General features: G+C 40.2%; 1 protein-coding gene across 7 annotated transcripts in view; it reads right to left on the bottom strand.

The window, feature by feature from the left end:
* LOC145544784 (antigen WC1.1-like) overlaps positions 1-16243 on the bottom strand; it is a 45901-nt gene that overhangs the window by 25315 nt on the left and 4343 nt on the right. For 6 of the 7 annotated variants that reach the window (XM_081587968.1, XM_081587969.1, XM_081587970.1 and 3 more), the window contains exons 3-7: positions 8819-9127; positions 8411-8728; positions 2447-2539; positions 2032-2346; positions 643-957 (exon numbers count right to left, since the gene is read on the bottom strand). In XM_081587968.1, the coding sequence (XP_081444094.1) occupies positions 643-957; positions 2032-2346; positions 2447-2539; positions 8411-8728; positions 8819-9127 (1350 nt within the window). The remainder of the gene's footprint in view (positions 1-642; positions 958-2031; positions 2347-2446; positions 2540-8410; positions 8729-8818; positions 9128-16243) is intronic. The other variant, XM_081587974.1, reaches the window with a different exon arrangement.

Genomic DNA, 16243 nt, shown 5'->3' with positions numbered 1-16243 from the left:
TACGTACGTCCAGCCACTAAAAAGAAGAAAACCCTGCCATGTGTAGCAACATGGATGAACCTTGAGGGCATTATGCTAAGTGAAATAAATACCATATGATCTAATTTATATGTGTAATCTTAAATCAAATACAAAAAAGAAAAAAAGGGTTCAGAGATGCAGAGGACAGTTTGGTGGTTGCCAGAGGTGGATTGATGTGGGCAAAACAAGTGGAGGTAGTCAAAAGGTACAAACTTGCAGTTCTAAAGTGAATTCCAGGAAGATGTAATGTACAGCATGGTGACTACAATGAATGCTGTATTGTATACTTGAAAGTTGGTAAGAAAAATTCTCCTCATAATCAAAAAATTGTAACGATATATGGTGATAGATATTACTAGACTTATTGTAGTGATCATTTACCAATATACAGAAATATATAAGCATTACATTTTACACCTGAAACTAATATAATGTTATGTGACTTATATCCAAATTAAAACTCTAAATAACCAGGTTGAAATGTGGATTAAATTAGCTCCATCCTAACGTCATTTTGTGGACCCAACTTGAACTCATCACTTAGATATTTTAAAATATAAAATCTCACTACTGACACCCTACAGGCTTGGGACAGACACACAGAAACAGACAGTAAGTCACCTGCACACGAGATATAGGCTTCCTCCTTGGGAGAGCAGGAAGTGTAATTCCAAAGGTCAGAAGGACACTGCCAGAGAGAGGTATCAGTGTTCCGACACCGGATTCCATCTACCCACTGGGGTCTAGAACCTTCTCTAAGAGCAACAGAAGAGTTGAGGGTTCCACTGTCCCCACAGCCAAGCTGTCTGCAGATCATGGACACGGTGACATCTTCCATGGGGTTGCGGCAGACACTGCCCCAGGTCCCATTGTAGAAAACTTCCAGCCACCCAGCACACTGCTGGTCCTCACTCACCATCCTGAGGGCCAGGAACTCTAAGATAGAAAGGGAGGAGACGGGACACAGTGAGCACCCCACTCAGTGCTCTGGGTTTTCCTCTTTCCCAGAAATTGTGAACACTCACCCCTGACCCAGCTGAGGAGATACCCACTAGGTGACAAGACTGAAATCTGTCTCCCTTGTACTTGACTTTGTCCATTAATGTCTGTCTTTCTATTTCTACCACAATGATGTAGTGAATATGAACAGAGAGAAAGACCAACATAGGCACCTGCAGGGAAAGGGCCTGAGCCTTGTTTCCTGATAAAACCTGTAAAAGAGCATGTGAAAGGGATGTGGGTAGTAGAGAAACAGGCAGAACAGTGAACCCACAAATGTCTATGTTCCAGTCTTTCAATCCTGTGAATGTTGCCTCATATTTCAAAAGGGATTTTACAGATATTATTAAGACAAGAAACTTAGGAGCTTGGGATGGTGAGACTAACCTGCAATATTATGAATTAACCATATAAACCCAATCTAATTATCCCTAAAATTGGAATACTCTTCCAGAGTGTGGTTAGAGGAAGATGAGACACTGAAGAATGGTCAGGGGAAGGAATGTTTCTGAAGAAGCAGATGGGCTCCAAGCCAAGGAATGAGGCCAAATAGGAACCAGAAAAGACGGAGAAAGGAGTTCTCCCCCAGGGCCTCCAGGAAGAAAGCAGCCTTTTGGACACTGGGATGTTGGTCTACAGAGACCCTTGTCAGACTCCTACGGTATAGAACTGAACAGAGTAAATCTGTGCTTTCATTACAATGTCAACAGGATCTCCAGACTGTACTACCACAGGGAACTGAAGTAGAACTGTACTACCACATGAACTGCTTTCATGTGGAAACCGTAAGAAATGGCTCTGCCAGGAAACACTGGTGGGAAGAAAGGACCAGAATGTCAGCTGGTGCAGAAGGAAGTGAAAGCACCTAGTCTTCACGTCTGCCGGAAACACAGGCTCCATGGGAGGAAGCTTTCTTCTCTGGTCCTTTCAGCATCTCTCCCTCAGGGCTCAGACCCCCGTCCTCCAGGGCCCCACCCCTCCGCCTGCCTGTGGACAGTGTGCAGCGCAGACCTGAGCAGATGACCCCCGCGTCCTGCTTGTGTCTGCAGTCGTGCTGCCCCCAGCCCCGGGAAGGGCATCTCCACACATGGGACTCCTTTCCTGTGCAGTTCAGGTCATCCAGCCAGATGGGTCCTGATCCCGCTCCGAAGTGAGCAGACCTCTTGGCACTGAGGGCTTCTCCACAGCCCAGCTGCCTGCACACCACGTGGGCATCATCCAGATCCCAGCCGTCATCACAGATGGTGCCCCAGGAGCCCTGGTCAAGGATCTCCACTCTCCCAGCGCAGGGACCGCCCCCGTCCACCAGGCGGAGCTGTCTGCTGTCTGAGGAGAGAGAAATTGGACAATGGAGCGGTGACTCCGGCGTGGGTAGGGGGTGGGAGGCGCCGGATAAGAAGCGTCTTCTGTCCTGTGGGACCCTCACCTGAGCAGTAGGGGGCGCGCTCCTCTGAGGCTGCAGAGCCTGTTGGTTCAGAGAGGGAGTCGCTGCACTGGGGCAGCACCTGGGTCTGGTTTCCTGCAGAAATAGCAATGATCAGAAGGACATGAGTTAAAGCAAACTCCGGGAGATAGTGAAGGATAGAGAAGCCTGGCGTGCTGCACTCCAGGGGATCGAAAAGAATTGGACACGACTGAGCAACTGAACAGCAGCACATAATCTTTGCTGTTACAGTCACTGAGAAGTGACGTCTGTGCCTCCTTCCCTTGAAGGTCTGCTGATCTTCGTGAATTCCTAGTAAGTAATGCTGCTGCTGCTAAGTCGCTTCAGTCGTGCCCGACTCTGTGCGACCCCATAGAAGGCAGTCCACCAGGCTCCTCTGTCCCTGGGATTCTCCAGGCGAGAATATTGGAGTGAGTTGCCATTTCCTTCTCCAATGCATGCATGCATGCCAAGCTCCCCAGTCATGTCAGATTCTGTAGTAGAAGGGGGTTAGGGTAAAATTGCTTGACTCTCAGCAGTAGGTCTGAAAACTCATGCAGCGCCCTGTGAAATCACTGAGGACTTTTGCTTTAGGGCAAGTCTGCCCTGTTGAGACTCTCGTCGTCCTGGCGAGACTGCCATATGCAGGTCTCTGGTCCCTCAGTTCAACCCAGCTGACCTTCCAGTTGCCAGGCTTGTCCTCATAAGCCATCCTGGATCCCCAGCCCAGTTGTGTCCCCAGATGATGTTAGTCCCAGCAGATATTGGGCTGCAACCTGATAAGACTCCAAGTCCAGGAAATCGTGAGCAAAAGTAGAAAGGGGTTTTAAGATGCTAAGTTTTGTTGCAAATTTGGTTATGCAGCAATAGTACCAAACACTTATAATTACCATTCTACTAAGTATTTACTAAAGACCAACCAAGTGTTTGTTTTCAGAAGAACTTGTATATGCATATGCATACCATCTTTATCCATAATGGCTCAAATTTGGGATGCCACCTAAAACATGTGACATTGCTTTTGGAACAAAGTAACAGGCAGAAGCTAGAAGGAGTGAAGGAGCTTATTAGCAGAAGCCTCATGGGCTTGGGCAATGCTGTCAATGAGGATTGAAAGGAAGTGAGGAAACACAGTTGGGGCTGAAGGAAAAATATATGGTGATATTTATGCAAAATAAAATGGTTGCTGTAAGTGACTAGATTTTGAAGTACTTTATTACTGGGCAACAGTAACCAGAAACACCTTTCTTCAGCCTCAGTAACTATAGAGCAAAACAAGCAAAGCCAGTCACTAAATATTTAGAACATTTGAGTGGGGTGATTTAACAAACACACCTCTCAAAACTAGAAAATACCCCTTATTCAAGCACTTACAGGTCATTTTCCAAGGCTCATCATATATTATACAAAAAGAAAGATCCAAAAACTTTTCAAAGAGTAAAATAATTAAAAATATGTTTTTTTTTACTAAAGTAGAATTAAACTAAAAACAAAAGACAAATAGTAAAATCTTCTGTTGTTTGTTTAGTAGCTAAGTCATGTCTGACTGTTTTGCGGCCTCAAGGGCTGTAGCCTGTCAGTCCCTTCTATCCATGGGATTTCCCAGGCAAGAATACTGGAGTGGGTTGCCATTTCCTTCTCCAAAAATCTTCTGTTGTGAGGTATAATTCTCATGCATTAAAATACACATATTTTGAGTATGCTTTCTTAAGTTTGACAATTGCATGTGCCAGCGTAACCATTACCACAGTTAAAATTCCGAATATATAGGATTATTCACAAAGTTCCTATGTGCCTCTTGAAACCAATAAAAGCCTCACAAACTGAGACCCAGGCAAATACTGATCTGTCTTTTATTATAATAGATTAGTTGCATTTTTTGAGTATTTAATAAAATCATACAATATGTAATCCCTTTTAGATGGCTTCTTTCACTTATCATGCTTTGAGATTTTCTGTGTAGTTGGATTTATGAGTAGCTTATTCTTTCTATTGTTAAAGTCTTACATTGTATGACTATGCCAAAGAAAGTTTTCCTTTCTTTCATTAAAGAAAATTAGAGTGGCTTGTACTTTTTTACTCTTTTAAATAAACATGTCTGACTTTTCTGCCTAAATTTTTTGTGGACATAACTTTTCATCCCTCTTGGGTAACAGAAATTTTGGGTAACAGAGAGTTGCTAAGAGTTGTTTTCTGTTACGTTATCATCAGCAAAGTATAAAGGTTCTAGTGGATCAATAACCTTCTCCAAACTTGGAATTGTCAGTTTCCTTAATTCTAGCCAGTCTGATTTGTGAATTGATATCTCATACTTTAATTTGAATTTCTTTAATAACTAATGATATTTGGTATCTTTTCATTTGCTTATTGACCATTTGTATATCATCTTTGGGAAAGTGTCTTTCTTAATATCTTGCCCATGTTTAAACTGGATAGTTCTTTACTTATTTTTCTGTTATAAATTTTTCACTTGGTCTTGTTATAAGTCCTTTGTTAGATATATGTATTGCAATTAATTTCTCCCTATCAGTTGAATGCCTTTTCATTTTCTTAATTTTTTTTTCAAAAAGCAAAAAGTTTTAATTTTAATGAAAATCACATCTCAGTTTTTAATCGTTAATGTTTTGTGTGACTTAGGAAATGTTTGCCTATTCCACAATCATGATAACTTTTCTTACTTTTTCTTCTACCAGTTTTGTAGTTAAATTTTATATGGGAATAACCATTTACTTGAGCTACCCTGACGGACTGGTGTTTTTCTTCAGGGTGAGGATAGGGGGAATGGTGCTTACAATGTGAAATAAGGATCATGGTTCATTTTCTTCCCCCCATGCAGATATTCAATTAGCAGATCTTTTTTTTGAAGAGAATATGTTTTCCCCTTTGAAATATCTCTATGCCTTTGTAGAATGTCAACATATACGTGGGTTTGGGTCTGTTACTGAACTTTATTGTGTTCTGTTGATCTATTTCGCTATTCTTTTTTTTTTTTAATTAGTTTATTTTCTATTTTTCAATTTTACAGTATTGTATTTGTTTTGCCATACATTGACATGAATCCACCATGGGTGCATTTAGCTATTCTCATTCAATGGCCATGTTGCTGTGGATATGTAGTAGGAAACTTGAAGTTAGCATACTTCTTTTTCCCCTTCTTTTTCAAAATTGTTTTGTCAATTCCACTTCTTTCACATTTAAATAAATATTTAGAATTTGCTTGTAAAGTTCTACAAAATATTGCTTGGTTTTTTATTAGGATTAGGTTCATTTTGTATATTAAGTGAAGAGAATTGACAGCCTATTAAGTTTTGTAATCCATGAACATGGTACACATTTTTATTTTTTTAGATGCTCTATGACTTTCAATGCAAGCCCTTTAGATATTTTAAGTTTCTTCCTACATATTTAATAGTTTTCATACTTTAATAAATGGAATTTTCCCAATTTCCCCCCAGATTTTGCTAGTATAAAGAAGTACCACTCATGTTTGGTTTACTCTTCATTGGTCATTAGTGAAGACAGTCTGTGTACATGGATGAACTATATGTTAGTCGTCAATCTACAACCCTAAGCAATGTGAACTAGCTGGTCCTGCATGTGACCAGCAGAGTTTCAAATTTTAAACAGCATGTTAAATAATCATTTAGCTATTCCACTTTATTCAATATTTTTTCTGCTACTTTTATGATTCTTTGTCTTTGATTTTTTACAGTTTAATTACGTTTCTGAGAAAAGATCTTTTGCATTAGGATTATTAGGTGACCTATTAGTTTTATCAGCTTGAATTTTCAAGCCTCTCCCCAAGTTAGAAAAATTCACAGCTATTATTCATTTAAATAAAATTTCTCCCACCCTCTCCCTCTCTTCTAGACATTTTTATGTTAGCATAGACCCATAAGTCACATAGGATATATTCTTCCTTTTTTACTCATTTTTAATCACTGATTCTATCTTTAATTTGATCTACTCTGTTGCAGACGCTCTCTGTTGCATTTTTCCCCACTTCATTTATTAAACTCTTCAGCACCAGAATTTCTGTTTGGTTCTTTTTATAACTTCTCTTTGTTACACTTATTTTTTTATTTACTGTTTCCCTTATTTCATTGAATTGCCTTTCTGTCTTTTCTTACAGCTCATTCAGTTCCCTCAAAACAGCTGTGTTGGAGTCTTTACAAGCTTGATTGCAAAGATCCATGTCATTGACATATGTCTTTGTCAGTTTTGAAAAGTTACTGTTACTCTTTGGTGACGACTACTTTTTTAAATCCTTCAAGTTCCTTGAAATTTTGCTTTGCTGCTTTTGCCTTAGATGTAGCAGACACCACATTAAATTTTTACTGATTATCTTCAGGTGGTATATACTCTTCTCTGACCTTATATAGACTCACTCTACATTTCTTGCTTCATCTTATAGAAAATACCTTAAGCTTTTATGTCTTCTTTGGTCCTTAAAACTCAGAAGGCTGCTGAAAACCTCTCTTATGTTTTGCGGAATGTTGAGCTACAGCTCAAGCCTGTGGTTACCTCCCAGCCCACAGACCCTAATCTGATTTTTGAGATCACTCCATTTACTGGAGTTTTCTTTCATCTCCACACTTGGAAACACACAAAAGCAGCTTTTGGAAGGGTGGTAGTAAAGATGATTTACTAAAGATTTAGTACCCTCAGGGACTTGGAGTACCTATGGGCCCAGGGAGAGAGATCTTTGGGTGACATTCTCCTAGAGGCTTATGGATGGGCTTCCTGCTGAAGCCCTGAGTGTAGTCACAGGAATTACATCCCTTTTACACTCTTTGACATTCTTAATGATCTTTCATATTTCCTCTCTCCCCTCAGTCATGGAGGTTCAGCCCCAGAACTCTGGGTGCTGCTGGAGAGAAATTGGTTTCCTCAGCAATATCAAGTGGGCATGAGCTCACTGTTTTCCTTTTCACCCATGAGAGAGGCCTCACCAGCTAGTTCAAATTTATGCTGTGTCACCTTGGGGTAAGGAGCAGCCCTGGCAAAATCCTTTAATCCTCTCCAATAATTCAAACTTACTTTTTTGGCTCCAACAGAGCAATGAAATCTCCCTTCAGGAGTCCTGGACTTCTAACAATTTCTATAGGTATCTGACCAAATGAGCACTCACCACATTTCTCCATGTTTTCCCTGACCATGGCCCAGGGGGCTGGGACAGCTTCACTATCTCCTTCTGGCTCCAGTCTGTACCAGTGTCTACCCGCCTATTAGTGGATGCCCAGGTGAGTGACCATCTTCCTGGTCCTTTGATATAAGTTATGGGATCCCACAACTTTCACAGAGGCGCTTTTAATCATGGATGTATGGTTAATTAGTTGTTAAAAAGAGAAGCAAATAGGAAGGAAGCAAACCACCATGATGCTGACATCACTCCCTCTTTGCCAAGACTTTTACACAATTAGCTGAAGTAGAGAAATTCTTTGAATAGTTCCATTTGAAATGACATAAAGATGAATAGAAAATCTGAATAATTCTGAGTTATTAAAAATACTGAATTTGTAGTTAAACCTTTCTACTATAACTTCAAAACAAAATAATTTCAAGTTCAGGTGTATTTCAAAATAATTAATAATGTTGTGTGAAATGGAAATTTCCTGAATTTGAATGAATGTCTTAAGAAATTCATGCTGAGGTTATCGGGTAAAGGAATCTGATGGATATAGAAATTCTCACATGGTTCAGTGGGGAAAAATCCCTGAGTGAGGTATACCCTTTTTGCTTATACATTGTTCACTATGATTATACTTAAATAGCTGTGTCTACTTAAAATATGTATTCTCCTTTATGCTTCTTGCCCTGATCTGAAACATGAATGAATAATGATAAAACCTGTATTTCATCATGAAATATCTAACTTTTGAAGTTAGTTTCCCTTCCCTCTCTGCTCTTGGGGACATTTCACTCCAGGAGTGTCCTGAGTACCAATAGCCCTTCCCTCTCTCTTACCTGAGCAGATCACAGAGGCCGTGTTGCCATGGGAACAGTCAGACCCACCCAGGGCAGTCACAGGGCAACTCCACAGGAAGGACTCAGCCCCCAAACAATGAAATCGGACTGTTGAGATCTGGTCATCTCTGCCCACCAAGTGTGGTCCTCTACGGGTGGAGATGGCAGCTCCACAGCCGAGTTGACGACAGACAACATTGGCATTGGCCAGACTCCAGTGGGAGGCACAGAGCGCTCTCCATCGTCCAGAAACGTTCATCTCCACCTGCCCCTCACACTGAGAGGAGCTGTTTGTCATGAGCCGGACTTCTGAGTACGCTGGTAGAAGAAGACAGAGTTTCAGCAAAGTCTCATGATTTTCTTACCCAACAGAGAGTGTAGGGAGGATAGTCCTGATCTACATCTCACCTGAACAGACAACCTGAGCAGCTCCACTGTGGTGACAAGTGCCCCCTGGACAGGGCACTCTGGGGCAGGACCAGAGCTCAGGCTCCTCCCCCTCACACCTGAACTCTTCCGCCCAGACCCGGCCATCGGACTCTCTAAAGGGCATGTGTCCCAGGACAGACACAGCCTTGCCGCACCCCAGCTCTGCACAGATGACCTGGGCAGTGGGGAGTGTGAAGTTCCCATCAGACAGTGGGGTCCAGGCTTTCCCAGAATGCACTTCTACTCGCCCTGAGCAGGGTCTATCTCCTCCAATCAGACGCACAGATCCTAAGATAAAAATAACAACAAACCCAGTGAGCGTTCATTTTCCTTGCTTGCAAATGGAAAACAATATGTCACAGGCAGTGGCGTGAAAACTTTGCAGGAGTGGGATACGAACTGAGAATTTAACAGTTACTATCAGAGTTGCATTTTCATGACCAAGTTTCTAAAGAGAAACCCAGAAGCAGGGTCAACTTGGAATGACTGGATCCCAGCAAGCTATACTTTGAGGTTGGTTAGAAATGTGAATTCCTTATCTAAGGTCCAGGAAACTACAGGGACCAAGACAGATCATCTGTAATGGCTGAATACCAGGAACATATGTTTTATTTTGGTTGGAGAAGAAAGTTTCTCATTTAGAAGCCTGGGATCTACAGAGCCCAAGAAAATAATGCGTAATGTGTGGCACTCAAACTTGAGAGACATGAAGAACAGAACCAAACCAGAGCGAAATGGCTATGAGAGTGTAGAGATCTATCGTCTAGACAAAGTTAGAAAGCTTTTCTGAGGCTTTCTGCTACTAGTCTAATCAGTTTTCTCCCCCATGAACCACTCCTCAAGTGGCTTGGTGTAGAGAAAATTGTATAGGCTGGATCCATTAGTGCATGCCAACCTGTAGACAGATAATGGCTCAAGAGAAGACATACTGACATAATAACTAACCCACTTTTAATGTACCAAATTTTATTTTTCTGATAATTTTTGATGACAAAATATTCCAAGAATTTTTTAGATGACCTAAATGGGGAAAAAGATGAGTCTATTCTGTTAAGTAAGCTCAGAAAGTCACAGGAGAGAGAAGGGGTAGTCTTAGACATTTCTCTTGAAAACTTGGTATTTGTCAACAAACCTGGAAGAGAATGAGTTCTGAATGGAAATTTATAAGACAGTGAGTTTGCCAAAGAGTTCCTACTACAGGAACAGAAACAGAAATCATAGAAAACCATAAGGAGTGATATTAATTGATTTTAGTTATATCATCGTGTTAATTCTGTATTCACATCTGACACCAGTGAGATGACAAAAAAGGAGGTTCCCCAACCCTCATTCTCCCACAGAAACAGTGTGCACCCAGCAACATGCCTGCCAACTTCAGACAGTACTGAGTCAGAAACTGCTCCCTGATGTGGTGCCAACCCTGCACCACCATGGTCCTGGGCAGTCCTGTCTGCCCAGACATCCAGAAGGAGTCACACCATTTGGCATCCCTGACAATAGGATTGTCAACTGCAGACATGAATGTGAGTGCAGATTCTAGTGCATCCTGCAACCTAGGCTCAGTCTCACTTTACCACACTAGGGAGGCAATCCTGCCCACCTCAGCACCCAGAGGAAGCGACACCCATCCATGCATTGCCAACAGGCCCACTGACCAGAGACAAAACAGCAGCCCCAGCAGCAGCCACATAACCTGACTCCAGCTTTGCTGGACCACAAGACAGGGGCAGTCCTATCGGTTCAAGGACAAGGCAGTAGATCTTATTTGTTGAAATCAGTCTGTAAATTCTGGAATAAGTGTCTGCTCCTTCAAATGCACACTCACCAATGCAAGACTACACAGATCATGAAGAATCTGCAAAATAAGATACCACTTAAGGAAGCCAAAACAACTCCAGCAACCTACCCTGAAAAAAATGAAGATTTATGAACTGCTTGACAAAAAATTCAAAATAATTGGTTCAAACTCAATGGCTACAACAGAACAGAAACAGACAACTGAACACCATCAGGAAAATAGTACATGAACAAATGGCAAAGTTTAATTAAAAAATAGAAAACAGTCCTCACTTCAGCAGCACATACACTGAAAAACAGAAAACACAAAAAGAAACCAGACAGAATTGCTGAAACTCAACATGGTAACTGAACTGAAAATTCAATAGAGTGCTTCAGGCAACCTGTATTGTGCAAAACAAAGAATCAGCAAACTTAAGTCGCTCAGTCATGTCCGACTCTTTGCAACCCCTTGGATTGTAGCCTTCCAGGCTCCTCTGTCCATGGAATTTTCCACGCAAGAGTACTGGAGTGGGTTGCCATTTCCTTCTCCAGGGGATCTTCCCAACCCAGGGATCGAACCCAGAACTCTCTCATTGCAGGCAGACGCTTTACCATCTGAGCCACCAGGGAAGCCTAACTTAAGGACAGCTTATTTCAAATTATCTTGTTAGAGGAACAAATCAAGTACTGATGTGAGACTTGGACCATAAAGAAGGCTGAACACCAAAGAATTGATGCTTTTGAATTGTGGTTCTGGAGAAGACTCTTGAGAGTCCCTTGGACGTCAAAGAGATCAAACCAGTCAATCCTAAAGGAAATCATCCCTGAATATTCATTGAAAGGACTGATGCAGAAGCTGAAGCTCCAATAGTTTGGCCCCCTGATGTGGAGAGCCCACTCTCTGGAAAAGACCCTGATGTTAGGAAAGATTGAAGGCAAAGGAGATGGGGATGGCAGAGGATGAGATCATTAAATAGCATCACTGGCTCAATGGACATGAATCTGAGCAAACTCTGGGAGATAGTGAAGGACAGGGGAGCCTAGTGTGCTGAAGTCCATGGTGTCACAAAGAGTCAGACATGATTAGCAACTGAACAGTAACAACAAGATGAAAAAAGTGAAAATTATTCATACGCAATGCATGGGAAACCATACAGAAAAATTATTCATGCATTATGGGAGCCCCAGTAGGAAAAAAGAAAGAAGCAGAAAGCTTATTTAAAGAAATGACTGAAAATTTCCCAAATTTAGGGAAAGCAAAAGGACAACTTGATTTATGAAGCCCAAAATTTCATAGGTAGGTAGAACCCAAAGAATTCTACACCAAGACTCACTATAATTAAATTATCAAAATTCAAACACAAAGATAATTTTGAAAGCATTAAAAGAAAAGTGACTTGTTACATATAAGGGAGTTCCTGTCATAAAGCAGATTTCTCAGCAGAAACCTTGCTGACCAGAGAGAGCAGGGTAACATATACAAAGCACTTAGAGAAAAAAATCTGCCAATCATCAACTTTTTATCTAGCAAACTGTCCTTTAAAAATGAAGAGAGAATTTTTTAAATTTTAAAAAAGCAAAATCTGAGGGGTTTCATCACCACTAATCTTGTCTTGCCTCTCATTACTAAAGATAAATATGAAGAGAAATACAGAATACTGATATATTATAATCTTAGCACATGATTTTAACCATGTTTTGTAAATCAAAAGTCAAACACAGCAAGAATAACTATAACCACAGAAATTTGCTGGTGGAAAAAGAATATGTAAAGAAATAAAATCTGACATCAATTACATAAAATGTTGGGAGGATAGTAAAATATAGAGTTTCCGTGTGCTATTAAATTTAAGTTGTTACCTTAATTGTACTTAATTTCAGTTATAGACTATTATAGCTATCAATTGCTTGATGCAAATTCCCAGGTAACCACAATTAAAAGTATAGTGGATAACAAGATAAGGAGAAAAGAGTCAAAGCATACCACTATGAAATACACTTCACAAAGAAAGCAACGGAAGAGAAGAACAAGAGAACTACAAAATAGACAGAAAACAATAAACAAAGTAGTAACAATAAGTCCTGATCTTTCAATAATGATTTTAAATGTAAATGTACTAAACCTTCCAACTGAAAAATGTTGAGTGGCCTGAGTAGATTAAAAAACAAGACCCAACTGCATACTTCAGATTTCATGACACATATAGGATGAAAGTGAAGAGGTAGAGACAGAGATTCCATGCAAACAGTAATCAAAAGAAAGCAAAGTCAGGCAAAAGAGAAGTTAAGCCAAAACCATCACAGGAGACATAGTGATTAAATAGACAATTCAACAAGAATCGATAACCCATGTAATTACATAATTACACAATAAAGAAAATCAACAAAGTCAATTGGTAATTCTTTTTGAAAGGCTAAAGAAACTGATAATCCTCTAGCAAAAAATTCAATCAAGAAAAACTAAGAGAACACAAATTTAATGACACCAGGAATGAAAGGGGGGCTATCCTTTTAGATCTTACCAATATTTAAAAAATACATTGTTGTTCAGTCGCTAAGTCGTATACAACTCTGCTACCCTGTGGACTGCAGCACCCAAGGCTTCCCTGTCTTTCACTATCTTCTGAAATTTGCTCAAATTTATATCCATTGAGTCAGTGATGTCATCCAACCATCTCGTCCTCTGTCACCCCCCTTCTCCTCCTGCTCTCAGTCTTTCCCAGCATCAGGGTCTATTCCAATGAGTTGGCTTTTCACATCAGGTGGTCAAAGTATTGGAACTTCAGCTTCAGCATCAGTCCTTCCAGTGAATATTCAAGGTTGATTTCCTTTAGGATTGACTGGTCTGATCCCCTTGTTGTCCAAGGGATTCTCAAAAGTCTTCGCTAGCACCACAGTTCAAAAACATCAGTTCTTTGGTGCTCAGTCTTCTTTATGGTCCAACCCTCACATCTGTACCAGACTACTGGAAAAAACATAGCTTTGACCTTTGTCAGCAAAGTGATGTTTCTGCTTTTTAATATGCTATCTAGGTTTATCATAGCTTTTCTTCCAAGGAGCAAGCATCTTTTAATTTCATGGTTGAAGTCACCATCTGCAGTGCTTTTGGAGCCCAAGAAAATAACATCTGCCACTATTTCCATTTCTCCCCCGTATATTTGCTTCCCAAGTGATACTAGTGGTAAAGAACCTTCCTACCAATGCAGGTAGACATAAGAAACGTGGGTTTGATTCCCTTCCATCCTGGGAAGATTCCCTGGAGGAGGAAATGGAAACCCACTTCAATATTCTTGCCTGGAAAATCCCATGAACAGAGGAACCTGGCAGGCTACAGTCCATTGGATTGCACAGAGTTGAACATAAGTGAAGCAACTTAGCACTGCACATTTGCCATGAAGTGATGGGCCTGGATGTCATGATCTTAGTTTTTTAACAGTATCAGGCATGTTCAGGGTGGTGTGACCATAGACTGACCTTAGTTTTTGGATGCTGAGTTTTAAGTTAGCTTTTCCACTCTCCTTCCACCTTCATCAAGAGGTTCTTTAGTTCCTCTTCGCTTTCTGCCATTAGAGTGATAATATCTGCATATCTGAGGTTGTTGATATTTCCCCTGAAAATCTTGAATCCAGCTTGTGCTTCATCCAGTCCAGCATCTCGCATGTTGTACCCTGCATATAAATTAAATAAGCAGAGTGACAACATACAGCCTTGTCATACTCCTTTTCCTACATTGAACCAGTCCATTGTTCCATGTTTGGTTCTAACTGTTGCTTCTTGACAGGTAAGGTAGTCTGGTATTCTCATCTTTTTAAGAATTTTCTACAGTTTGTTGTGATCCACACAGTCAAAAGGTTTAGCATAGTCAGTGAAGTAGTAGTAGATTTTTTCTGGAATTCTCTTGCTTTTTCTATGATTCAACAGATGTTGGCATTTGATCCAACAGATGTCTGATCTCTGGTTCCTCTTCCTTTTCTAAATCCAGCGTGTACATCTGGAAGTTCTCAGTTCACGTACAGTTGAAGCCTAGCTTGAAGGATTTTGAGCATTACCTTGCTAGCATGTGAAATGAGTGCAATTGTGTGGAACTTTAAACTTTCTTTGGCATTGTCCATCTTTGGGATTGAAATGAAAACAAACTGACCTTTTCCAGTCCTGTGGAACTCCATTGCTGAGTCTTCCAAAGTTGCTGGCATATTGAATGCAGCAATCTAACAGCGTCATCTTTTAGGATTTGAACTAGCTCAGCTGGAATTCCATCACCTTCACTAGTTTTTTTCATCTTAATGCTTCCTAAGGCCCACTTGACTTCAGACTCCAAGATATCTGGCTCTAGGTGAGTGACCACACCATCATTGTTATCTGGGTCAATAAGAAATGTTTTGTGTAGTTCTTCTGTGTATTCTTGCCATCTCTTTTTGATCTATTTTACTTCTGTTAGGTCCTTGCCATCTCTTTCCTTGAAAATACAACTACCAATATTTGATAGCACGAAAAATGAAAAATCTGAAAATAATCTGAAGTTTCTTAAAAACTTCCCATTAAGAAAATTGCAGTCCTCCAATTTCAGCTCTTCCACAGAACTCAGAAATGGTTTCTACTCTGGATTTACCCTAAACACAGTACTTCACTTTCAACAATCTGATAGAGTGAAACTCTCTTTCACACCACTTTCCTAAAATTGAGAAGAAACTCCAAGACTTCAGTTTCAATTAGAGAATTGGAACAGACATGCTATTCTCTTCTTACTTCTCCTGTGTCACCACTTTGACCTGCCTTCACTAAAACATGTTTCTGAAAATACAGAAGGGATAGACCAGAGGGAAGAAACAGACAAAGAGATTAGCACAAAAAAACTGGGACAGTTCATAAACATGTGAAAATCTAAATTAGAGCAGCATTAGGGAGTAAAAACCATAATCAAGGTTAAAATGCCATAGCACTTTGTTAATTTTTAAGTGTATCCTAACTGAAATTAATATTGAGACATTGATTTTCTTAAAACAGTAACATTAGGAGCTCCAACATCACATAAAGTTACAACATCACACACTGTATTTTTACTGAGATGCTGATTTATCAAAATAAGGTGGAAACCCATGTAGTGTTTCCACAAGTTTATCTGCAGTTGAAACCATGATTAGGGCATGGTGACAATAGAAATGTTACTTGAAATGCCAGTAAACAGATTTTCTTAAAACAAAAAATTCCTATCTGAAACTCAAATGCCCCTTGAAACTAATTATTTTTAATAGTAATAATAACAGAAGAAAACATTTGCAGTGCTGAATAGTTTTTGCATAGATCACGGTAATGATTTCACAGATATATACTGACCTCCCAAAGTTCTAAGTTGTATACATTAAATATATACAGCATTTTGTATGTCAGTCATACCTCAATAAAGTAGCTTAAAATGAAAGTAATTCTTTTCTTAACAGTTTCAACTAGTATTATCAAAGATCTGCTGAGGGTGAGATCGGAAAAGTCACTTTTCTGGTGATCTTCCCCAAAAGAGCTGATTAGCCATGAGCTGCTAGAATCATACTGCAAATATTCTCAGGGCTCCCCCTGTCTCACCCACCAGAAGGCTGACCATTTTTAATGACTCAACTACCTACATTAGGA

The sequence above is a fragment of the Giraffa tippelskirchi genome, chromosome 4, assembly GCF_054371585.1.
Source record: "Giraffa tippelskirchi isolate mGirTip1 chromosome 4, T2T-mGirTip1v1.2.pri, whole genome shotgun sequence".
Lineage (NCBI taxonomy): Eukaryota > Metazoa > Chordata > Mammalia > Artiodactyla > Giraffidae > Giraffa > Giraffa tippelskirchi.
Note: the sequence above shows the minus strand (reverse complement) of the source record. Positions and strands in the feature narration are given on the sequence as shown.